The sequence below is a fragment of the Trematomus bernacchii genome, unplaced genomic scaffold (genome assembly GCF_902827165.1).
Source record: "Trematomus bernacchii unplaced genomic scaffold, fTreBer1.1, whole genome shotgun sequence".
Taxonomy (NCBI): domain Eukaryota; kingdom Metazoa; phylum Chordata; class Actinopteri; order Perciformes; family Nototheniidae; genus Trematomus; species Trematomus bernacchii.
Genome location: NW_022987519.1, coordinates 301,664 through 327,974, shown reverse-complemented (window position 1 = coordinate 327,974; position 26,311 = coordinate 301,664). Strand labels below are relative to the sequence as shown.

The 26,311-nt window shown below is 39.0% G+C and overlaps 1 protein-coding gene across 4 annotated transcripts in view; it reads right to left on the bottom strand.

The window, feature by feature from the left end:
• LOC117472123 (collagen alpha-2(I) chain-like) overlaps positions 1-25,489 on the bottom strand; it is a 37,805-nt gene extending 12,316 nt beyond the window's left edge. For 3 of the 4 annotated variants that reach the window (XM_034117255.1, XM_034117269.1, XM_034117276.1), the window contains exons 1-20: positions 25,448-25,489; positions 24,815-24,876; positions 24,392-24,526; positions 22,079-22,255; positions 21,480-21,584; positions 21,306-21,386; positions 21,138-21,218; positions 20,962-21,048; positions 20,784-20,870; positions 20,612-20,695; positions 20,436-20,528; positions 20,249-20,341; positions 20,074-20,166; positions 19,912-20,007; positions 19,736-19,822; positions 19,558-19,644; positions 19,386-19,469; positions 19,210-19,302; positions 19,023-19,115; positions 18,848-18,940 (exon numbers count right to left, since the gene is read on the bottom strand). In XM_034117255.1, coding sequence (XP_033973146.1) covers positions 18,848-18,940; positions 19,023-19,115; positions 19,210-19,302; positions 19,386-19,469; positions 19,558-19,644; positions 19,736-19,822; positions 19,912-20,007; positions 20,074-20,166; positions 20,249-20,341; positions 20,436-20,528; positions 20,612-20,695; positions 20,784-20,870; positions 20,962-21,048; positions 21,138-21,218; positions 21,306-21,386; positions 21,480-21,584; positions 22,079-22,255; positions 24,392-24,526; positions 24,815-24,876; positions 25,448-25,470 — 1,834 coding nt within the window. In that variant the 5' untranslated portion in view covers positions 25,471-25,489. The remainder of the gene's footprint in view (positions 1-18,847; positions 18,941-19,022; positions 19,116-19,209; positions 19,303-19,385; positions 19,470-19,557; positions 19,645-19,735; positions 19,823-19,911; positions 20,008-20,073; positions 20,167-20,248; positions 20,342-20,435; positions 20,529-20,611; positions 20,696-20,783; positions 20,871-20,961; positions 21,049-21,137; positions 21,219-21,305; positions 21,387-21,479; positions 21,585-22,078; positions 22,256-24,391; positions 24,527-24,814; positions 24,877-25,447) is intronic. The other variant, XM_034117262.1, reaches the window with a different exon arrangement.
• Between the last annotated feature and the right edge of the window lie 822 nt (positions 25,490-26,311).

The following is a 26,311-nucleotide window of genomic DNA, read 5'->3' as shown; positions in this document are numbered from 1 at the left end:
AAAACATGTACAAAAATACATAATGTGGTTAGTATGTACATTATGTAGCCATGTTTGATATACAATGAGACATGCAGCACAACATAACCATTAAGCAACTGATAACAAACACAAGAATGACCACAAAGGGATGCACAATCCTTATTAAAGTCGACTCTGCGTTCAGGGGGTGTTTTAGTGTAGATATAAAGAGAGGTGGGGCGGCATGTGTTTACGTCGAGAGTCTCTGAGACACAAAGCCGGTGTTGTTCGAGGCTCAGAAGTGAAGATGAGACATTTGTGAGCATAGAGAGCAACGGTTTGTTTCTCATCAGCCACAAATGTTGACCTTTTTGACCTCTGAGATGACCTCTGTGTACTTACTTGTTGTTTTACTGTTTATAACTTAACTCAGCATGAGCATAGCTTTCATTAGAGCCCAATATGAAGGCTCTACGACAACGTTGAAAAATCGACCTTTTGGAGCTGAAAAATTGGCGGCCATCTTAGATTTGAAGGTCAAAAATAGGTCAAATCATCAAAACAACATCAAATATGAATTCCTCAACCCAAAAAGTGCCAGAAACCATGTATTGAACAACATTGTAGGCCAAAACATTGAAAAGCAAATGTTCAACCTATGTTGATGGCAGCCATTTTGGATTTAGGGCTCTAAAAAATGTTGCCCGCATTTCTGCGAGGGGCATGGGGGCTACATTTTTTAAAAACCCTTCATAGATTACAAATCCACTGAGAAACGAACCTCCGCTCTCCACGGTCACGGAATTGCTGGAGATGACCCAACTATAACTGAATAGCCCTTGACCTGAACGAACTCCTTAGGCCAGGGTTACTCAAACCTTTTTATTAAAGGTCCACTTGTGAATTTTATACAAGGTCACTCGTCCGGATAAATGCCAGTAAAGTCTGGAATAATCTACCGGACTACGACCAACAACACTACTGGGCTGTTCTGCGGCTGGAGCCCAGAGGAGCTGCGGCAGGCTCACCCTTACGCAAAGAAAATATATTTCCCCATATATTAACTGTCAATATATTGCATTATTTTGTTTTCTGATTTACTGGTTAATTGAAAAGATTTAATAAAGGAAATCTTGCTGTTGGCTACATCAACTGATACTGATTAATAATCAACATGAAAAACATATTTATTCATATCTACAAAATATATTGAAGATATATAGAATAATATATTGTGTTAATATATTACAATATATTGATATATAGAATAATATATTGTGTTAATATATTGCAATATATGGCATAATACATCAGTAATTGCCGCTTTCCATATATTGAGTAATATATGTAAATATATATAATATATTGGTTGTGTATATATGTGAACATACATTTACTATATATTAACATTTATATGGGGACATGAACTATATATATTCACAAATATATGGGGACATGTATGTACTATATATTCAGATTTATATGGGGACATGTATGTAGAATATATTCACAATTATATGGGGACATGTACTATATATATTCACAAATATATGGGGACATGTATGTACTATATATTCAGATTTATATGGGGACATGTATGTAGAATATATTCACAATTATATGGGGACATGTACTATATATATTCACAATTATATGGGGACATGTATGCGCTATATATTCACAATTATATGGGGACATGTATGCACTATATATTCAGATTTATAAAAGACCATGTACGTACCATATATTCTGAACATGAGTGCAATATATGTTCACAATGAGGAGAAATGCATGTTCTGATAAAAAAAATCTTTCATTTCATTTCAAACCTTTATTTATGCAGGTGAATCCCATTGAGATCATTGATCTCTTTTTCAAGGGTGACCTGCTGCAAGTAGGTTCCACATGAATACATATAAACATAACAGAAAAACAAAAAAGGACATCATACAGCATATTTACAGTGACTACAGTTTACATAGCTAGTAACATTTACAGGTTCCAACAGTTTCCGATTGGATAGCATCTATCCTTGCTTTAAAAACATTTAGTGGAACCAAATTGCTCAGACTGTTCCAAGTTAGCGGAGCTGCGCATCTAAAAGCTATCTTCCCTAAGACAGTCCTAGCAGTTGGCACATTTAATAAAATCACAGCATTCGATCTCAGGCAGTAGCCACTTACAATTCGCCGTGAGATCAGGGAGCAGATGTAGGAAGGAAGTTTCCCCAACATGGCTTTGTATATAAAAATGTACCAGTGACTGAGCCTCCGTACAGTTAGTGAAGGCAAACCTGCCCTTGCATACAAGGTACAGTGATGGGTTAATACTTTACAGTTTGTCACAAATCTCAGTGCACTGTGATAGGCGACATCTAACTTGACCAGGCAATTGGCAGGTGCATTCATATAGATCAGATCACCATAGTCCAGTACAGGTAAAAAGGTCACAGTGACTAGCCTTTTCCTGGCCTCAAGTGAGAAACAGGACTTGTTCCTGGAAAAGAAACCTAGCCTAACCCTCAGTTTTTTAAGCAGGTTATTGACATGAAGTTTAAAAGTGAGACAATCATCAAGCCAGATACCAAGGTATTTGTAACAGGCAACCACTTCAAGTTTTATTCCTTGCGTAATTACAATATCTAAAACAGGCTCTGGTGTCTTTTTAGCTTTTGAAAAGAGCATTACCTTGGTTTTATCAACATTTAAAAGAAGCTTAAGCGCTGAGAGCTGAGTCTGAATAATGAGAAGCTTAATTTGTTTTTTTCTATCAATGTGTAACAGTTATCAAAATACTCATTAAAAGAAGGACAAGGAAAGAATAAAAGAAAAGGCCTATAAACAACACATTATGTAATGACTCAAGAACATTTTCATGTAATTATGTAATAAAACCCACATTTTGTAATAATCTGCTGCATTCTGTAACAGCCTGAACGCAATATAAAATACATTTCCCTGCATTTTGTAATAAATTATTACATTTTGCAATGGTTATTACAAAATGCGTGAGTTGCCCTTTTAAAAAACTGTAATATTCATTATGTAACCATAACCAAACTGTAAATATATCCCAAAATTGATGTTGATATACATGTTGGCTAATGAATATGGTAACACTTGATCTAGTTTTGGCCAATGAAAGATATTCTAGTGAAATATTTTTAAATTATGAGTAAGGATGATTCATGGTTGAATAAATAAATAAACAGTTGTAATGTTATTGTTTGCAACTCATTTTGTAATAACCACAGCAATATGTAATAATATATTTCAAAATGTGGCGACATGTATTACATATTTGCATTGAACTTGTTTACTACATAATGGGCAAATTATTACAAAAGGAGGTGTTATTACATAATGAAGGGAAAATGTATTACATTTTGTATAGGTATAGTTAATAAATGATGCATTGTTATTTCATACAGGGCCAAAAAGAGCAGTCTGTTATCCTATTTAACAATCTTGTTTTTTGTTTCACCTGGTGACAACTTTAAACATGAGCTGATCACTCATTAAAACAAGGTCCGGAACAGGGCCAAAAAAACAGTCTTGTACCCTATTTGATCGTCAATCTTGTTTTTTTTCGTGCCTTAACTCACAAATTATTGTGTTAATGGATGTTCTTATATCTGATGTCTTGGTCCCTGGATGGTGGTTTACTACAGCATCTGTGGAACAGAACAATTACAAATAATTAGAAGTTCACAAAAGACAGCAGGAATTATAACAATATCCATAATATCTATATTAAAGCATGGGCTGGCTTGGTGAATAATGTGGGAATACAAATAGTGGAAGAATAGGCTTTGTACATTTTCGTCTGAGTGTGGCGCTACTGGTTGGTATATTTTATGGAATTTGGACCAAGCATCTGCATCTGTAACAGTTCTGTTTAAAACTTTTTTAAATGTAATTGCATTCATCTTTAAAGGTGGGGTAGGTAAGTTTGAGAAACCGGCTTGAGATACACTTTTTGTTATATTCCATGGAATGCTCTTAACATCCCGATAGCAATGAATATCTTAAGTGCTTTGACAAAAAATCCATAAAAAAATATCATCTGTGGAAGCCGTGGTACTGTAAAAAGCACGACCAATCATTTTAGCCGGCCCGGCTGAAATGACTGGATGGCCTACCTGCCTGTCAGCCTTCCATCTGTGCACAAACTTATCTCGTGCCCTCATTGGTCATGTGCGCGTTCGTGTGTGTTGGAGGAGGGGCTCTGTAAGGAAGTGGCAGATTTTTTCCGGCTGTGTATTTTCAAATTCTAGCGCACCCAAGCTGGTTTCTCCAAAATTACCTACCCCACCTTTAAAAGACTACTTTTATTGAATGACAGTTTTACCTAGCACAATGAGCCTGGGGTGGTGGGAAGGGAGAACTGGGCCTCGGCATCGGCAGGAGTTGTAGTCGCCTATGAGTATTAGAATTTAGATTAACAAAGGCATAGAAAAACCCTGAAATATGTACTGACACAAAGCTACAACCCTCGATTTTGTAAGTAGTAGTAGTAAATACATACGTATATACAATATACAACAATACGCATAGTGCAATTAGCAGTACCAGTAATAAAATAACTAAATAAATAGTAGTAGAACCTTTATTTAGCCAGGAAAATCAATTAAGAACAAATTCTTATTACAATGATGACCTGACAGGAGGCAAAAGGCGTCCTGAGGGGATGGGGTTTGGGAGGAAAAAAATAAAAAGACAGACTCCGGGCACTACAGAACCCAGGAGACAACACAATGACACAGAGCAGAGATGACAGGCATAGCAGTTAAACATATAAAATCTCTAAAACAATATTGCTGTGGTTCAATCTGTCATTAAAATAATATAGAACATTCATCCATTCAATCATTCATTCATTCCTTCATGGCAAGGATAACTAAGCTGAATAGTGAATAAAGTGATATGTGAAAAGTAAAATTACAGTGAAATTAAATGACAGTGCGTTCCTCACCACTGCGATCTGGCTCCTCTGTCCTCGTGCATTTTGGGTCTGATTCCTCACTACTGATGTCTGCCTCTCTGCATGGGCCCTCTCTCCTTATTTATTCTGCCTCAGTCACCACTGCTATCTGGCTCCTCTGTCCTCTTGACTTGTGGTTCTGCAGGCTTAGTTCGACCTATGAATTTCAACAATGCTCCTGTAAAATATATAGATATATAGTATTATGGGTCAACATTAAAATAACATACACTGGAGAGCAAAATGTGAAATGCCATTGACTGTAGGCTACATATTATCCACACAATTGTTAGCAGGGGCAATAACAACTAAAATGTGAACTAACTTGAATGCATTAGTCCACAACACATAGCCTAACTAATGTTAGCCTACATAGTTACTAACATCAGAACACATAGACTAACTGTGGTTACATTACTTAACTAGCTCATCACCTTCACCAGTCAGAAAATGTCCGTTAGCCGCGGGGCTAGTTTTCGCTATGTTAAACTCCATTGACTTATGCTAAAATGTTAGCGATCTAAAGGTCCGCTATTTTTGGCTGTTTTGGGTCGACTTCAGTTAACTGTAACATCGAAAATCTTCGAAATTGAATGTTCACAAAGCTGCGGACCGGTTATACACTCATACACGAGGGAACTAACATAGCTAATTTAACTAACGTTAGCTAATGTAGCTGTTGTAGTGCCGAGAGACGGGACATACGGATTAAGCAACTAGACTACTTGTAGTGTACATGCAGAATTATTTCAATTTAAAATAGTTTTAAATGCTCACACACATACCTGACTCTCGTGCTGTATTTTCCTCTCGTTTCTTTTTAATTTTCCGTTTCGAAGCACCTGATGAATGCTTTCTCTTTGACACTCAGCGACAGAATCAACAGACAGAGGCAGCAACGCAGATTTGAATCTGCCAATCAGATCAATCTATTGCTGGAGAGGGGGGGGGGCCTCCCCGAAATCTGTGAGATTGATTGGTGATGATCACTGGCACGTAATGTGTCCAATGAGAACGTTAACACGTTTTAGAGAGTTATGTTTAGCGAAGACGGAGGTCAGCCACTGTCAGCCGGAAGTGGCGCATTCGAATACTGTTTGGGCTGTCTGCCGTGGATGGGCTGCATTCCACTCCAAATAGCCGGTCGGCCGTAATATATGCATATATGTATATGCGTGCATATATGCATATATATATGCGTGCATATATGCATATATATATATGTGTATATATATGCATATTTATATATATGTGTATATATATATATGCATATTTATATATATATGCATATATATATATGCGTGCATATATGCATATATATATGCGTGCAAAAAAGGGCTATAAGAGTTATCAATAATGTTGGATATCTTGAACACACTAATGTATTATTTTTGAAGTCACACATATTGAAGTTCACTGATCTGGTTAAATTTAAAACGGCACAAATCATGTACAGAGCAAGACATAATCTACTTCCTAGGAAATTAAAAACATTGTTCATAGACCGAGAGGGTGGGTATCATTTGAGAGGAAATCTACATTTGAAACAACTCAAGGTCAGAACAACTCTGAGAAGTATGAGTATAACAATCTGTGGGGTGATTTTATGGAATGGTTTGGAGCAGGAGATAAATCAAAGCACAAGCATAATTCAGTTTAAAAGGATGTACAGAAACACTTTTTTGGAAAACTATGAGACTGAAGAGAGGTGATTGAAGATGAGAAATTATTGTATATGTATGTATAAATGTAAATGTAAGTAGGAATAACTTGCACAATGACTTAAAGGACAATCATTGATCAAGTAAGGGGTGGGAATTAATAAGCATTGGCTTCCTCCTACTCCCTTTCGGACACATATGATTTTTGAAAAAATTATTATTATTATTATTAATATGAAGACTTTTTTTTGTTGAATATATAAATATTATCGTGAATGTGGATAAATACTGTATTTTAACAATACGGTATTCTGTTTTTTCACATTTGTTATTTTTTATTTGTTATTTTTTAATCTGTTCGAAATAAAGATTGAAATTGAAATTGAATTGTGTCTATATATATTTATAAACTGTATATTATTTTCCATCATTCAATGGACAATTTGTACTTTTTTAATATATAGGCTACCATCAAACATATGTTCATATATAAAGTGGGTAACTATACAAAACGAAGTGAGATAATTGTTTAGGAATATCTGTTCAATTTTATGTAAACTTGTGTAACTCATGAAAGATAAATGAGTGTTTCAATAAAACTATTACATATAAATGTATAGTGCAGTTTTTGTTTTCATTGCAATATATTTTTTTTATATATATCAATATATAGCCATACATGGTCCATGCATATATTGCAATATATTTAAAAATATAAGGACTACTTTCCCATATATGGAAATGTATGATCCAGTATATTGTATTATATTTACCAATATATTATAATATATTTTTGTTTCATAAGGGGTGCAATCTCCAGGTTTAAAAGCTAACATTAGGCTATAAACAAACAATGCATTCAAGACTTCACGTCACCACCGCTAAGCTAAAGGCAGCTAATGTTGGGCGTGATGACGTTTAGTCGTCCCATTTAGACACTTGTTCATTCCCCAGTGGGGTATTTACTGACATATTTAATGTCGTGGAGCAAAATGTCATCATTTTCTTCAGCTTGTATTAACCATGGACATTATTTTTTAGGGTAATTAGGGTGTAAAGATGGTAAAATGCTGACTCATTTCCGGGTTTGCAGGACTCATTACTCTACCGCTCTATAAGGAAACCTCATCCAGAACGTGCATTGCTTATAAAATAGTAAATCCCCTATCAGTGGGTTGTAAAAACAATCTCTTCTTCTTGTCACAACACCTCTTAAAGACTTCATTATGTTTCATACAACAGCTTCACATGTTGGTGAGAGGAGGATCAACTCAGAACCGCACACAGAGAGATGTTATAGAAGCAGCTGCAGCTTACACACACACACACACACACACACACACACACACACACACACACACACACACACACACACACACACACACACACACCACACACACACACACACACACACACACACACACACACACACACACACACACACCTATCTATCTATCTATCTATCTATCTATCTATCTATCTATCTCTCTATCTATCCAACTGCCTATCCATCTATACACTACAGTATACTTCACTACTGTTTATTAATGCATGATGTAAAGGTCTTGTGGAAGTGATATGGTTCCCAAATGGATGTAAATGATTGAAAGTAAAGATGTGCAGTTTAGTTGTGTTTGAGAAGATGATATGAACCCAAAACCAGAGTCTGTAGAAAATGAGAGAGAGCTGAGGCCGCCCTCTTGTGGAGGAACTAACCCACTGCAGCCTGATGCACGCTTTTCATAAATAACTGTTTCATTGAACTTATAATAAAACGAAGTACATGCATACATCGGTGGAATAAACCAGACTTCTTTCCGACATGTTCAAACTTGAGATTTACAAAGTCATGAATGAAAATAAAAGTGATGATAATACATCATTTATGTGCACAGTATATGTACATTATCATGTGTTTTCTGCCATGTGTGTGTGTGTGTGTGTGTGTGTGTGTGTGTGTGTGTGTGTGTGTGTGTGTGTGTGTGTGTGTGTGTGTGTGTGTGTGTGTGTGTGTGTGTGTGTGTGTGTGTGTTTAGGAGATTTGTGTCAAATGTTTTACATATTTCTCAGACATTTTTCCGTTTTTTTTCATTTTTCTAAATCTTTTAACATATTTTTATGTAAACACATATTTCCAAGGCACTCCTTTATAATTATTAGGATAAATAAAAACAGGTTTGAAATAATTCCAGTGTATACTATAGGACAGTAAACCAAACATATCGTTTAAAGTTGGAGAGATACAAAAATATGCATAAATAAATAAATGTTAAGGTAAAATAAGATATGAATGAACAAAAATAAAATAAGTTACATTTATTTGTTATCGGCTATGGTAGGTTGTTGGTTATGTTCATATACTTATTTGATTATTAAAATGTAAACCGATCTTTTTCAGATGGGTGTTTAGAGTTGTACCCCCTAGATCATTCTGACTGACTGCATGAAGAAGATCGCAGGAAATGACGATAGAACAGCTAAAAAAGACATCTCACACCGTGTCAGATTTTGGTTATTTTGGGGAGGTGGAGATAAATCATATTGTTTGGTGGATGCAGTTTGAACCAGAGTAGCAGCATGGAGGTCGGATCGTCACCAAAATAAATAAATAAGTGGTCCGAAAAAAGGTAATGACAAAAAAATACACATAACCTTCCTCAGGCAGTGTGTTTGTCCCGGGGACAGGAGACACCCCTTGATGAGAAACTGTAAGAAATGATCGGGGAATCCCTCCGGAGTGGAGTCATGACGACTGGATCTGAATTATTTTGTTGTATTTGGTGGTTTGTGTTCCAGCTGTCGATCAGCAACTATATATCCATAATCCACCAGTTAAAGGAAATACAACTAATGGATTGTGTTATATTAGCTGTACAATTTACCACATCTGGTGTTCTTAGTTTCCATACCTCCTGTGTTTTACGAGCGACTTATCAAGTATTGGCAAACGGCATAAAACACGATTAAACGTGATAGTATATAAAACCATGCTCGTATCTACAACCTATAGAAATGCAAAACGGCGTCAGTTTAGACGTAATTCTGTCCTCCTGCTTACCGCATCATTTATGAGAAAACATTTCATAACATTAACACAACATATTCGAGGTGGTTTTAAATAACATATCCGTATTTATTTATTTCTCCAAGTTATGTTTTTGTGTGCACTGAGGAGTCTCAAACAGGCGTTTGTTTAATCATTTTGAGATTGGCTTTAATCAATGTTTGAAAATGAATTCTTCATATTTGATAAATGAGAGGTAACATTTTATTTATGGTATTATTTCCACATATTTCTCTCCATTCTTCCTTCTGCCAACGGTGTCGCAGTTTCTCGTCTCTCCCGTTGTTGTGCTTAGTGCGTACGCATGGGTTAGAGTTTGCGTGGAGGACCGCACATTTTCCAGTCAAGTTAGTATTTTATAAATCGCAAACATTGCGTAGAAACTGGCGTACGCCATTTTTTAGCGTATATCCCTTTATAAATGAGGCCCCAGGTCTCTAGTAATTGTGTGCTCAAAGTGCACCAGATTGAAGCATTTTACTTTAAAATGTTCAAAGAAATTTTCCCGGGGGGGCATACCCCCGGACCCCCCTAGAAGATGTGACGTCTACCCCACAATTCAAACAGGTTCATACAATACTGAATACATTTGAAGCCATTTTGACGTATATTACCTATGTCAATATCACTCCATCCTAGGGGAAACACTGAGATATATCTAAATTTACAGCTAAAGCTACTTGGAAGATATTAATTTGAAAAGTGTTGTGTGTGTTGGACATTTGTGTGAAATGTTTTTCAGATATTTTCTGCTTTTTTGTTTTCATTTTTCTGAATCTCTTTGCACATTTTTCGAAGGTTTTAGGGTATTTTTGACATATTTTGCAAATGTGTGACAACTAAAAAGGCTACCAGAAAAATAAAACATTACAGAGGTGAAACACAGATTAATAGCAGGATGTTTCTGTGCAATTATTACAGACATTTGTATTTAAAGCAAATTCTGCCGTTTTATCCTGATGATGGAAACTGAGCGCCATCGTGTGGACAGATCAGAAACTACACCTGCACAGGAATTCTGTCTAACATGGTTGACTTTATTAAAGGTAGGGTAGGTAAGTTTGAGAAACCGGGGTTGCGGTCGAATAGTCAAAAAATCAGCTCCTAAGTTCTAACCTTATCGTCTATTCCTTGACCTCTGAGTGAAACGTCACAGGGTTAAGGGATAGTGGATAGGAGAATTCAAAAGGACTTAGGAGAAGAGACTACTGTACTAATGGCGCATTTCCACTACACGGTCGGCCTCGGCCACACTCGGTACGGCTCGGTACGGCTTGGCCGCGTTGGGCCTTAACAGGGCCGACTCACTTCATGCTGCGCTTCCATTACAGTTTAGGAACTGGGGTAGTTACTATAGTAACGCAGTGTAGGCGGAGCCGTGACGTCATCTTCAATGAGAAATCCAGAAACACAACACAGCCGTTAGCTGTGAGCACTCAGAGCTCACAGCTCCTTATATATGTTCAGAAACTCGACAAAAGTTAAACAAGTACACACCACAGACTGCCTGTGTCATGGTGAATACAGTCGCTGCTTTATTTATGTCTGTATAGGCCGTTGTTGTGAGTGTGGACGGTCGGGGCATATACTGCGTTAGCTTAGCCAATCTCCATCTAGAAAAACACGAATTTTAAAAGGTTTTTCGCCTGCCGTCTGTCTGCCGACTTGACAAAGCATTAATTCATGGTTTTTACTAACCGGTATCAGTATGTTGTTACTTCGGCATCATTTTGAAACGTGTATTACAATTAAATCACGGTCAAATATGTCCATCTTGTTGTAGTTCTAGCCCTCTTGCCAGCGCTCCTCTCTCTAGTTTAGCATACTCAGCCCGACTCAGCCCTGCTTGTTGGCCCCGATAGAACCACAATTTTCTAGGGCCAGAAAAGAGGGGAAAAAGTGGCCCCGCGCCGTGCCGCGCCGGAACGAGGCCTAGTGGAAGCACAACCAAAAAAGGGGACGGCACGACACGGCACGCTTAAAGCGAGCTACGCGCTGCAATGGAAATGCGCCATTAGAGCACCCGACTGCACTGTCACTATCTGACGTGTTTATGATGCGCCAGCGGAGGTCATAAATGTGCTCCTGCTGCTGTGGGTAAACTATGGAAACTACAGTTTTCTATACAGCGGACTACAACATGGATGTTTAATAAGAACGAGGGACTACTGTAAACTCATCTAGAGACTCTACACCGTGCTTTGATGCTGTTGTTTTATGCTTTATGAACGGGGACAACAGAGAAACATATTCTTCATGACCAAAGTTGGAATTGAAATAGAAAAGGAAAGTGAAACTTATGCTCGTCACCCTCTCCCTCCGGTCCACATTAATACAAATGATCCCAATACGTATGATTGTATGAAAAGATCTTAAAATCAATACAAATGTATTTATTATAAACGTTAGTCCTTAACATCTATCACTGTGTATATCACCATTCAAACATCTTTTAAAAGTTGAACAAACCCCACACAGCTCAGTAAAGACTGTGAAATGTTGACTTTATTTGATCATTTCAGTAAAAACTAACGTTCATATTTCTCTTTTTGATTATAATACTGATGAACGTTCAAAACAAAGCACTTTGGCAACTTACCACATACGTTTTAAAATGCACCGTAACTTTCATGATATAATTTCTCGTTCATAATCGGTTGTTTCCGTGAACGGCCGACTGTTGTGTGACGGCAAATGCCGCGGCCGCAAGGCATTGTGGGGCAGCATTTTCTCCTCTCCTTTAGGTTAGGGAGGTCCAGTGGTTCCTAAGCTAAAGGAGGTTATAAAGGAAGTTTGAAACCTCCTTTCCTTTCATTTAGAGAATTTGAACGGCACTTATCATGGCTGCCACTGAGGGACTTCCGGGTCATTTCACTCCGTTAGGAAGGTTCCTAAGCTAAATGGACTATTCGACTGCAACCCGGCTCGAGATCACTAGAATTTGAAAATACACAACCGGAGAAAATCTGCATATATATATATATATATATATATATATATATATATATATATATATATATATATATATAGCCGCTCCTCCAACACACACGAACGCGCACATGACCAATGAGGGCACGAGATAAGTTTGTGCACAGATGGAAGGCTGACAGGCAGGTAGGCCATCCAGTTATTTTAGCCGGGCCGGCTCAGATGATTGGTCGTGCTTTTTACAGTACTACGGCTTCCACAGATGACATTTTTTTATGGATTTTTTGTCAAAGCACTTCAGATATTCATTGCTATCGGGATGTTAAGAGCATTCCATGGAATATAACAAGTGTATCTCGAGCCGGTTTCTCAAACTTACCTACCCCACCTTTAATGTATTGTATCAGATAAGGATAACATGTTAAAGTAAAAATACGAATAGATTATATTTATTGATTCTAAATCAGGAAATGGTTTTGTTTACAAGGCATTGCACAGGAGCGATAAATCAAAAATAAACAGAAATGTATAAAATAGATAGTATCTCTTGAATACACATACAGTGTACAGAATGAGTTAGACCAGACTGCTAGTAATAAAAGACAAACATAGGATACTGTCTCCAAAGAAGACTAAGGTTTAAGCCACTAGAGGGCAGCAGAACTGTAAATACAATACAATACAAGAGTGTGTGTGTCACCTAAAGACACAAGATCATCAAAAGTGGAGAGGCTCATCAGCAGAATGAGGACACACTTTTGAAGATACAGAGACACGCACTCACTTGAGAATACATTACTCATGTCTGTCTGGGGACATTTTTGAATCAAGTGCAGACATTTTATATTGTCATGAAATCTTTTGGCATTTTTCAGATATTGTAAGGATATTTTCTTGAAATATTTCCCATATTTTTCAGACTCCTTTGGGGACATTTTAAGTGATTGTTGGTAATTTTATATGTGTTTTCCAGACATTACTCAATATGTGTGTTGGCATCTTCAGAACCTGCAGCTTGGTACATTCAGGACGTTTCTATACAAATAAGAAAAGCATTGCTTGTATTGAGCCAGCACTGGATTATAACCTTTCCTTTACCTGAAAGGCTTTTATTGTGAAGACCCAGGAAAACTGGAGAATCAACAGAAACCAAAATGAAAAGGACATTAATTTAAATATTGCTTCCTGCATGATGCACATTGTGTTATAACTTCATGTTTCCTGTGACACGCAGACTGTGTGTGTGTGTGTCATTTCTGCTCAGAAGAGGCTCTTCAGAGGACAGATGTCCACTCAGTAATCAGTGTGTGAGGACAGAGAGCACAATCTAAAGACAAGAGCTGCGAGACGCTCTCATATAATATCAGTTTCCAGTCTTTGGTCACACTGTAGAACTTGCAGAGGAGGACAAATTACATTAACGTCACAGTTGTACCGTTTTTCAGTCCGTGGGATGTGGAGTTAAAGGGAACAATCTCAGACTCTCAAAGAAAGGAAAACCTCATTATGATCAGAAGTGTTTTTATTGATACTTTTCCAGGAAACAGTCAGAGTTCGCCTGCAAGAGAGAGTCAAAGTTTAGTCATGAATCAATAAAGTGTTATCTGTGTTGGTCCCTGAAGGCATCATCTCCCTGGTCCAATGGGATTCCTCCATTTGATTTTGGATGATTGCATTACGTTGATGATACTAACACGTAGTGAGGCATTTATTCTATATTTATTTAGCTTTATTGTGTAACTAAAGTAAACATTTCTCAGTGCAAGCTATCTTTCACATGTTATGCTGGGTTCATGTCCCCAGCGTTAAGATAAGGACTTTATTGATCCCAATTTGGGAAATCTTTGCATTTCAGCAGCATAAAAAGACTAGGCATTGTACATTAGAGGAATTCAAAGACTAGAAAACAATCCAAAATGTAAACATCTCAAATAGCATTACAAAAGGAGGAACTAGTTAAAGACACCAAAGCATCCATTCCTGGCACAATTAATGTCTATGTAAATACTGCTATATTTGTAAATATTTTTCTAGTTCTGTGTTTTTAATTCTGGTTTTACTTTTATGTATACACCACAACATCAAGTCAAATTCCTCGTACGGGTCAACCTGCCTGGTAATAAACCTGATTCTGATGCAACGCAAACATTTCCCAAATTGGGATCAAAAAGTACTTCTTATCTTATGTACAGCTAAAGAACTTGTTTGCGTTGTACCTCAGAAGACCAGATGGATGTTCTTTAAAAAGTTCAGGTGATAGTCTGAAAGTTAACATTTCTTGGAGCAAACTATTTTTCATTTGTTGGTGAGTTCATGTCCCGAGCGTTAAACACACCCATGCATGTGCAGCTAAAGAACTGTTTGCGTTGTACCTCAGAAGACATTGGTCCCTGCGATGGAAAGACTCCCCGGTGTCTTCCTTCTCCTCGGTGCTTCGAAGACCTCTGACTCTGGGGAGAAACTGGAGTGAGAGAGGACTTCCTTTTCCCGCTGGTAGCTGTTTCTGGACTGGACTATGTAGGACGAAGACAGCGGAGGCGACTTATCGCTCGCCGGGGTCTCCGTGATTGGTTCCCATTGGGCGAAACCCCAGAAAGGTGGCCTCCAGTTGTTCGGTTTCATGAACGAGGTTTTTGCCCAGGGAAATACCACAGGATCCGTCGGTTCGTAGCTAACAGGTCCATCAGCTGTGTTAATACTGGTTTGATCTGAAATCAGACATATTTAGGTGAAATGTCAAGAAGTTAAACGAAACAAACGTCATGCTTCCAAACCAGTCAAAAACGTACCCTTATTTGTAACAGGGTAGCCTACGTTGGAGTAATGAGGCGCACCGCCCAAGGGAACAGTTCCATCATAGAGTCCACCTCGGTTACTTCTAGTTTGACCTGGAACCAGAGGCAGTTTTAGGCAACATGTCCAGCAGTTTATAGTTCATTTAAAGCTTCTGAACCAGTCTAAAAAGGTTAAAGACTTACCGCCATTTATCGGAGCTGCGTTGGCATAACGAGTATTACCGCCAAAGGGAAAAAGTCCATCAACACGTCCACGGGGCACAACTAGAGAGATTTAGCCAAAAGGTCAAGGAGTCCATGAAAAACAAACAAAAATCTTAATTTTCTAAATGGTTTTATTAGAAGACCTACAGTCTATTGACACAGGTTTTGCGTTGGCATAGCGAGTAGCAGCGCCATGAGGAACAGGTCCATCAACACTTCCTGAGGGAGCGGTGTTACTTTCTGCAACGAGACAGATTCAGGCATAGAGACATGCCTCTAAACTAATCTGAGGATAATTCAGGAAACGTCAGGGGTGCCCTCTATCTCCATTACTATTTGTACTGGCAATTGAGCCCCTGGCTATCGCGGTTAGAACTCATTCTCATATCACAGGAATAACAGTTGGGGGCATTGAAAATCGCCTGGCCCTTTACGCTGATGATATTGTTTTATTTATAAAAAATGTATCAGTGTCATTGCCAGCGCTCAATAAACTGATAAAGGATTTTGGTACGTTCTCAGGGTATAAGGTGAATAGTTCGAAATCTAACATTCTTCTACTTAAAGAATCTGAAAGACTTAATCCACCTCTTCAAACAGATTTCCAAAATTCCCTGGAAGGCTTTAAATATTTAGGAATACAGATTACACCTGAAATAGAAGACCTTGTTCCAACAAACTATGACCCCATAATAGCTTCTGTGACAGATTCTATTAACAGGTGGACATCACTCCCTCTATTCCTAATCGGACGAATCAATATTATCAAGATGAATGTCCTACCTACATTTTTGTATCTATTTCAATCCCTGCCATTGCACCCACCATCCTCATTCTTTCCCAAAATGAAGAAAATCTTTACAAATGTTATCTGGAACAATCAGAGACCAAGGTTACGGCTATCCCTTTTATATCTACCTTATGAGAGAGGAGGACTCCAGGTACCCAATCTGTCCTGGTATTACTGGGCAGCCCAAATAAGAGCAGCAATGTGTTGGTTCTTGGACGGAACCCCCATACCATGGGTTGAAATTGAACGTTATACAACAACTCCACTACCACTGAATTTGTATTTATTCTCTGACTCTCCAAAACAGCTTAAAAAGAATACAAAAAACCCTTTTGTCAGGAACACAGTTGATGTCTGGTTCAAAGTACAAAGCCACTTAGGTTTAAAGTCACAGATATCCTCTTTTACTCCTGTATGGGGTAACAGAAGATTTATACCAGGAACATATGACTCAGGGTTTAAAATGTGGGCCAACAGAGGCATCAATAAGATCAGTGATCTATATGATGACAACAAACTGATGACCTTTGAGATGCTAAGAAATAAACATCATATTCCCTCAACACATTTCTTTAAGTATCTGCAGCTAAGGAGTTATATATCTAAGGCACAAAATCACTCACTATTATGTCCACCTCTGTCAAAGCTGGAAACAATTATAGTACATCACTCCTCTGGTCATGGACAGGTGTCTTTGATCTATGACCTTTGCAAAACTGAATCAGAAGAGTCCTCAGAGAAGAAAAGACTTGCTTGGTCTACTGATTTGAATGCAGAGGTAACAATTGAGGAATGGGGGCAGATATGCCACAAAGCCCAGGTTCAAACTATTAACACGAGGTTTAGACTCCTACAGTACAAATGGATTATGCGTACCTATATAACTCCATCCCTACTACACCATTTTGATGCAAATATTCCAGATCAATGTGTAAAGTGTGATAATGATAAGGGAACATTGTTCCACTGCTTATGGGACTGCCCAAATATTAAATCATTTTGGAAAGATGTTCTGGGCACATTGTCAAAAATAATTTCCGCCACATTACCAGAATGCCCAAAACTCTGTATTCTTGGGGTTTTCCCTCTAACTCCCAGACTTAATATCACTAAGAAAAGACTAGTAGTTTTTTCTCTTCTCCAAGCTAAACACACAATAGCTGTCTTTTGGAAAAACCCAGAAAACCCCTCGATCAATCACTGGTTAAAAAATCTCTCATTGTTTAGCCTTAGAAAAATTGACATTTGCCATAAAGGGAAAGCCTGAAGCGTTCCATCAAATATGGGGGGAATTCTTGGAGTTTTTGGAAATAAATGTACCTCCTAATTGACCATGTCCTCTATAATGGTTGGATGTGATGTGGCTACTTGTCTGCCGGCTTTGTAACTTGCAATGTTTAAATTACAATATTTACCACATGTCCACTTACGTATATATGTGTATATATTTCTTTATTTTTTTTCCTTTCTTTCTTGTATTATTATGTTTTTGATTTTTCTTTGCGGGATATATACTTGTGCAATGTCTTATGCTGAAAAAACGAAATACCAATAAAAATATTTGTCAAAAAAAAAAATCTGAGGATAATTGGGTAACTTACCGTCCATGTTGGCAAAAGGATAACCTCCATAACCATAAGAGACCACTTCAGGAGCAACGCCACTGGGAACAGATCCTGGGTTACCAGACTGACCTGAAACCAGAGAGAGGTTTGAGTTTATGGAAAACAAAGTTAATGTAATGCTTCTTAACTAGTCTATATATTGGAGGACTTACTGTCTTTTGACACAGGTTTTGCGTTGGCATAACGAGTCGCACCGTCATAGGGAACAGGTCCATCATAGAGACCAGTCTGACCTGAAACAGACATATTTAAGGAAAATGTCCACGTTTTTAGAGAATAAATGTGATGTAATGCTTCTAAACCAGTATAAAATATTGAAGACTGACCTTCATTTGTAATGGCGTACCCCGTTTTAACGTATTGAGTAGCATCAAAGGGAACAGGTCCATCAACACGTCCACTGGGGGCAACTAGAGATAGATTTAGCCAAAAGGTCAAGGAGTCCATGGACAAAAACTTAATTTCAAGCTTCTTGATGGTTCTATAGTTTGGAAGACTTACCGTTTATTGACACAGGTGTTGCACCACCATAGGGATCAGGTCTATCATCGAGTCCACCTGGGGCAGCTGGGTTACTTCCAGTTTGACCTGGAACCAGAGGCAGTTTTAGGCAAACTGTCCAGCATTTTATAGTCAATTTAAAACTTCTGAACCAGTTTATAAGTTAAAAGACTTACCTGCATTTATCGGGGCTGCGTTGGCATAACGAGTATCGCCGAAGGGAACAGGTCCATCAACACGTCCTGAGGCAGGGGTGTTACGGTCTGCAACTAGAGACAGAGTCAGGCAATAAAGACATGCCTCTAAACTAATCTGTGGATAATTGGGTAACTTACCGTCCATGTTGCCAAAAGGATAAAATACATAACCATCGGAGATCACTTCAGGAGCAACGCCACTGGGAATGGATCCTAGGTTACCAGACTGACCTGAAACCAGAGAGAGATTTAGGCAAGATGCAGAGAAGTCTATGTTATGTTTCTTAACTAGTATATAGGTTAGAAGACTTACTATCTTTTTTCACTGGGTTAGCATTTGTATGACGAGTAGCACCGCCATAGGAAACAGGTCCATCAACACGTTCTGAGGCAGTGGTGTTACTTTCTGCAACTCGAGACAGATTCAGGCAAAAAGTAAGGAGATTTTAGTCAATAAAGACATGCCTCTAAACTAATCTAAGGATAATTGGGTAACTTACCGTCCATGTTGCCTAAAGGATAACCGCCATAACCATAGGAGATCACTTCAGGAGCAGCGCCACTGGGAACAGATCCTGGGTTACCAGACTGACCTGAGACCAGAGAGAGGTTTGAGTTTATGGAAAACAAAGTAAATGTTATGCTTATAAACCGGTCTATAGGTTGGAAGACTTACTGTCTTTTGTCGGGTCTGCGTTTGTGTATTGAGAAGCACTTCCATAGGGAACCGGTCCATTAGCTGTGCTCCTACCAGTTTGACCTGGAACCAGAGACATATTTAGGCGAAAGGTTGAGAAGTTAAATGAAACGAACGTCATGTTATGCTTCTAAACTAGTCAAAAACGTACCTTTATTTGTCACAGGGTAGCCTGCGTTGGGGTCTTGAGTATCACCGCCAAAGGGAACAGGTCCATCAACAAGTCCACTGGGGGCAACTAGAGATAGATTTAGCCAAAAGGTCAAGGAGTCCATGGACAAAAACTTAATTTCAAGCTTCTTGATGGTTCTATAGGTTGGAAGACTTACCGTTTATTGACACAGGTTTTGCACCACCATTGGGATCAGGTCTATCATCGAGTCCACCTAGGGAAGCTGGGTTACTTCCAGTTTGACCTGGAACCAGAGGCAGTTTTAGGCAAAATGTCCAGCATTTTATAGTCAATTTAAAGATTCTGAACCAGTTTAAAAGTTAAAAGGCTTACCGGCATTTATCGGGGCTGCGTTGGCATAACGAGTATCACCGCCGAAGGGAACAGGTCCATCAACACGTCCTGAGGCAGCGGTGTTACGGTCTGCAACTACAGACAGAGTCAGGCAATAAAGACATGCCTCTAAACTAATCTGTGGATAATTGGGTAACTTACCGTCCATGTTGCCAAAAGGATAAAATACATAACCATCGGAGATCACTTCAGGAGCAACGCCACTGGGAATGGATCCTAGGTTACCAGACTGACCTGAAACCAGAGAGAGATTTAGGCAAGATGCAGAGAAGTCTATGTTATGTTTCTTAACTAGTATATAGGTTAGAAGACTTACTATCTTTTTTCACTGGGTTAGCATTTGTATGACGAGTAGCACCGCCATAGGAAACAGGTCCATCAACACGTTCTGAGGCAGTGGTGTTACTTTCTGCAACTCGAGACAGATTCAGGCAAAAAGTAAGGAGATTTTAGTCAATAAAGACATGCCTCTAAACTAATCTAAGGATAATTGGGTAACTTACCGTCCATGTTGCCTAAAGGATAACCGCCATAACCATAGGAGATCACTTCAGGAGCAGCGCCACTGGGAACAGATCCTGGGTTACCAGACTGACCTGAGACCAGAGAGAGGTTTGAGTTTATGGAAAACAAAGTAAATGTTATGCTTATAAACCGGTCTATAGGTTGGAAGACTTACCGTCTTTTGTCGGGTCTGCGTTTGTGTATTGAGAAGAACTTCCATAGGGAACCGGTCCATTAGCTGTGCTCCTACCAGTTTGACCTGGAACCAGAGACATATTTAGGCGAAAGGTTGAGAAGTTAAATGAAACGAACGTCATGTTATGCTTCTAAACCAATCAAAAACGTACCTTTATTTGTCACAGGGTAGCCTGCGTTGGGGTCTTGAGTATCACTGCCAAAGGGAACAGGTCCATCAACAAGTCCACTGGGGGCAACTAGAGATAGATTTAGCCAAAAGGTCAAGGAGTCCATGGACAAAAACTTAATTTCAAGCTTCTTGATAGTTCTATAGGTTGGAAGACTTACCGTTTATTGACACAGGTTTTGCACCACCATTGGGATCAGGTCTATCATCGAGTCCACCTGGGGCAGCTGGGTTACTTCCAGTTTGACCTGGAACCAGAGGCAGTTTTAGGAAAAATGTCCAGCAGTTTATAGCTAATTTAAAGATTCTGAACCAGTTTAAAAGTTAAAAGGCTTACCGGCATTTATCGGGGCTGCGTTGGCGTATCGAGTATCATCGTCATAGGGAACAGGTCCATCAACACGTCCACGGGGGGAAACTAGAGATAGATTTAGCCATAATGTCAAGGAGTCCATGAAAAAAACTAAAACTTTCATTTTCCAAATGGTTTTATTGGAAGACCTACAGTCTTTTGACACAGGTTTTGCGTTGGCATAACGAGTAGCAGCGCCATTGGGAACAGGTCCATCATAGAGACCAGTCTGACCTGAAACAGACATGTTTAGGCAAAATGTCCAAGTTTTTAGGGAATAAATGTGATGTAATGCTTCTAATCCAGTCTAAAAGTTGGAAAACGTACCTTCATTTGTCACGGGGTAGCCTACGTTGGAGTATTGATTCGCACCATCATAGGGAACAGGTCCATCAACACGTCCACCTGTTGCTGCTGCGGTACTTTCTGCAACTAGAGAGAGGTTTCGGCCAAATTTAAACCAGTTTATGGAGAATACGGTTAACTTAAAGCTTCTGAACCAATCTAAAAGATCATTGTCCCCGGCTTGAGCTTCAGTCTCAGGATCCATGTATTTGTGATCCTCTCCAGAATGGAAGTAGTCATCACATACAGAGCATCAACTAGTTCCTGAACAGTGTCCTTCACATGCTGATATCCAAGAGAGGGAGTTACACAGTCACAAGATGGAGGAATAGAAAGCAGTATTCAATGTTTACTTCAGATTAGCTCCACGTCAGAAATGATCATGCTTGTCATATGTCTATCTCCATAGAGGCTGAATCATCATGTTAATCACATAGCTATCATATGCCTCAAACAGTCCTGATGCTCTTCTAGGTAATCACACATCCTGTCATGTACACAGCTACAGTTGGGATACCTTTGTTAGCATGCTACTCTCATATTGGAAGAGGACATTCAGTATTTTCACAACACAGACTTACTGCCTTTTTGCACAGACTCAATGGTGCCGAAAGGGAAAGACCCGGGACCAAAGTGGTACGCTTCAGGACCCCCGATGTAAGGAACGGGTCCGTCACCAAAGTCCAACATTGGAGGATTGTTCCAAGCAGGAGAAACGCTGTGGACCAAACTGGACGACGATACTCCCAAATCTGTATCTGCGTTTCCACCAGAACCAGATGGAGGAGAGGAAGGAAGTAGTGGAGAACAAATACTTTGTTACTGTACTTAAGTGCATTTCTCTGGTATCAGACAAATAAGTAGTGGAGTAAAGTACTGACAACTTTTTACTTTGACCACAAATACCTGTACTTTCTACTTCTTACATGTTGAACCCAAATACCTATACTTTCTACTTCTTACATTTTGAACCCAAATACCTGTACTTTCTACTTCTTACATTTTGAACCCAAATACCTGTACTTTCTACTTCTTACATGTTGAACACTAATACCTGTACTTTCTACTTCTTACATGTTGAACACAAATACCTGTACTTTCTACTTCTTACATGTTGAACACAAATACCTGAACTTTCTACTTCTTACATGTTGAACACAAATACCTGTACTTTCTACTTCTTACATGTTGAACCCAAATACCTGTACTTTCTACTTCTCACATTTCCCAAACAGGCTGGTTCCTTTAGTTTGAATGTGTGTTTGGTGGCGTGATCATTATTATTTAGAGTCATTGCGTGCCTATTGATTTGAACACGATCCGTGTATCCATCATTTCCTGGTCTTCTCTAAAGAAGAGGGACCAATGAAAACGTTGTCATGTTGCCGTTGTTCAGCATGGAAACATTCATTAGCTAACAATGACATTATTGTTCTATTAATATAAAGGGAGGTCAGGTACTCTTTAAAACAGCTGCTAGTTATGGGTACTTTTTACTGAAGTACATTTCAAAGCCCTCTTTACTTTGACTTGAGTAAAGAAGTTTAGTCAGTACTTCTACTTTTACCAGAGTATATTTAAACACGAGTATCTGTACTTCTACTTGAGTAAAGGATGTGTGTACTTCTACTTGAGTAAAGGATGTGTGTACTTCTACTTGAGTAAAGGATGTGTGTACTTCTACGCGAGTAAAGGATGCGTGTACTTCTACGCGAGTAAAGGATGCGTGTACTTCTACGCGAGTAAAGGATGCGTGTACTTCTACGCGAGTAAAGGATGCGTGTACTTCTACGCGAGTAAAGGATGCGTGTACTTCTACGCGAGTAAAGGATGCGTGTACTTCTACGCGAGTAAAGGATGCGTGTACTTCTACGCGAGTAAAGGATGCGTGTACTTCTACGCGAGTAAAGGATGCGTGTACTTCTACGCGAGTAAAGGATGCGTGTACTTCTACGCGAGTAAAGGATGCGTGTACTTCTACGCGAGTAAAGGATGCGTGTACTTCTACGCGAGTAAAGGATGCGTGTACTTCTACGCGAGTAAAGGATGCGTGTACTTCTACGCGAGTAAAGGATGCGTGTACTTCTACGCGAGTAAAGGATGCGTGTACTTCTACTTGAGTCAAGGATGCGTGTACTTCTACTTGAGTAAAGGATGCGTGTACTTCTACTTGAGTCAAGGATGCGTGTACTTCTACGCGAGTAAAGGATGCGTGTACTTCTACGCGAGTAAAGGATGCGTGTACTTCTACGCGAGTAAAGGATGCGTGTACTTCTACGCGAGTAAAGGATGCGTGTACTTCTACGCGAGTAAAGGATGCGTGTACTTCTACGCGAGTAAAGGATGCGTGTACTTCTACGCGAGTAAAGGATGCGTGTACTTCTACGCGAGTAAAGGATGCGTGTACTTCTACGCGAGTAAGGATGCGTGTACTTCTACGCGAGTAAAGGATGCGTGTACTTCTACGCGAGTAAAGGATGCGTGTACTTCTACGCGAGTAAAGGATGCGTGTACTTCTACGCGAGTAAAGGATGCGTGTACTTTCTACGCGAGTAAAGGATGCGTGTACTTCTACTGCGAGTAAAGGATGCGTGTACTTCTACGCGAGTAAAGGATGCGTGTACTTCTACGCGAGTAAAGGATGCGTGTACTTCTACGCGAGTAAAGGATGCGTGTACTTCTACGCGAGTAAAGGATGCGTGTACTTCTACGCGAGTAAAGGATGCGTGTACTTCTACGCGAGTAAAGGATGCGTGTACTTCTACGCGAGTAAAGGATGCGTGTACTTCTACTTGAGTCAAGGATGCGTGTACTTCTACGTGAGTAAAGGATGCGTGTACTTCTACGCGAGTAAAGGATGTGTGTACTTCTACGTGAGTAAAGGATGTGTGTACCCTCTCTGGATGGAGGCTGATCCCCAGCTTCAGTGGGTGGAGCAGTGAGGTTGACGGACCCTTGGTTTGAATCTGAAGGCATGATGAACTTGTCTGGTTTGTAACTCTGAGGATCCTCATTTGGAGCTTCAGATCCTCCAGAGCCCCGGGTCGCAGGTTAGGGTTACACATAAAAACAATTAGGTGTCACGCTTCTACATATATTACAAAACAGCCCAATAGATGCAGCTGTGTACTTTAAGCTTTAGCATATTCTGTTAAACATATGTTCCTAAAGATGTTGCACCAAATAGCTTTTTTAATTTAAACTTTTCAGATTTGTTTTCACTTCTAATCTAAATGTGCGAATGTCCATGCTTCAATGTATGTATACTGAAGAGTAACTTTGTCTTAATATATCAGTGTTTTCTCATAGAAACTCACCTCCTTTTGTTGCAGGAAAACCCTCCCCACTGCCGACCAGCAGCAGACAGATCCACAAAACCCTACACACACACAGACACACACGCGCACAGACACACACGTTAAACCTCTCAGAAGCCGCTTTTAAAGAATCAGATGGGTTGTCTTCTTCTATGGTTTTATGGCAGTTGGCCAACAGCTTTTAGGTGCATTTACCGCCACCTTCTGAAATGCAGTGTGGATCAGCTCAGTGTTAATCTCAATTCTTAATACAATTCCTGTCCTTTTTAACAACCTAAACTCTGCCCTATGCTACATCCCCTGAACTCCTTCTCTAAATCTCTACTAGATTTAATTCTGTTTGATTTCTGTTCAGTGCTTCCTTTAGTAATATACATTCTTGATGGTATTTGGGACATTGCAAACAAATGTGCTCCACTGTTTCATAATGACCACAATATTCACATTTGCCGAATAATGTGTTATTTAGCCGTGTGACCAAATCTCATTCTTGAAATGATGTCCTCTTTTTTTTTTTTTACTTCTGTTGACTTCTCTTGTTTCTCCAACTTTCTTTTGAACATTATAAAAATGTCTAGTAAAACCTACTGTTTGGTGAAGCAGCTTTTAAAGAATCAGACAGTTTGTCCTCACCTCACAGACGTTATGAGCTCCATGCCTCCTGCTGTGACCTGATGAAGCTCCTCTGCTTTTAAACTGAAGCTCCTCAGCTCTGATTAACTCATTGAAGACACCTGGAGAGTCTGCAGCTGTTCAACTCCCTGCCTGCGTCACTACACCCCCAAACATTACATATCCTAATCTGCATGGTTTGTTTGATGCAGAAAGCCTTTATTTCCTCTCATTTTGCAGAATGCTTCTCTTGTTCTGACCCAAAATCCTTTGCAAGAGGGTCAAAGTTCATAAGGTGCCGTGTTATATTGAAGTACTGCATGCAAATAAGCATATTTTCTAATATGCAGTGTGTACTTAAAGTAAAAAAATAAAAGTATGCAGACATGATTGTAACTTACAACTGCAGATACATGTAGTGCATTAAAAAAATGACTATTTTACTTGAAAAGTGTGTTGAAAAATAGCATAAAATGCATTGCATTTAAAAAAAGGGCGATATCGCAGTAAAATAAAACCATAAATGTAAGAAAAACACATAAAAATACGGCTGGGAATATAAAAAATGTAGCAAGAGCAAGTGTAGAGTGAGTTTCTATGTGAAGTTCATGTTGATTATATTTTATTTTACTGAAATAAAATGGTACAAATACCTAAAAACTGAGAAAAAACATGTACAAAAATACATAATGTGGTTAGTATGTACATTATGTAGCCATGTTTGATATACAATGAGACATGCAGCACAACATAACCATTAAGCAACTGATAACAAACACAAGAATGACCACAAAGGGATGCACAATCAAGGGTGTAACTTTGGTTTGAGAAGTGGGGGGGACACAAAACAGGGGGTCCTCCGCAATGAAATATTTTCTCAATTTA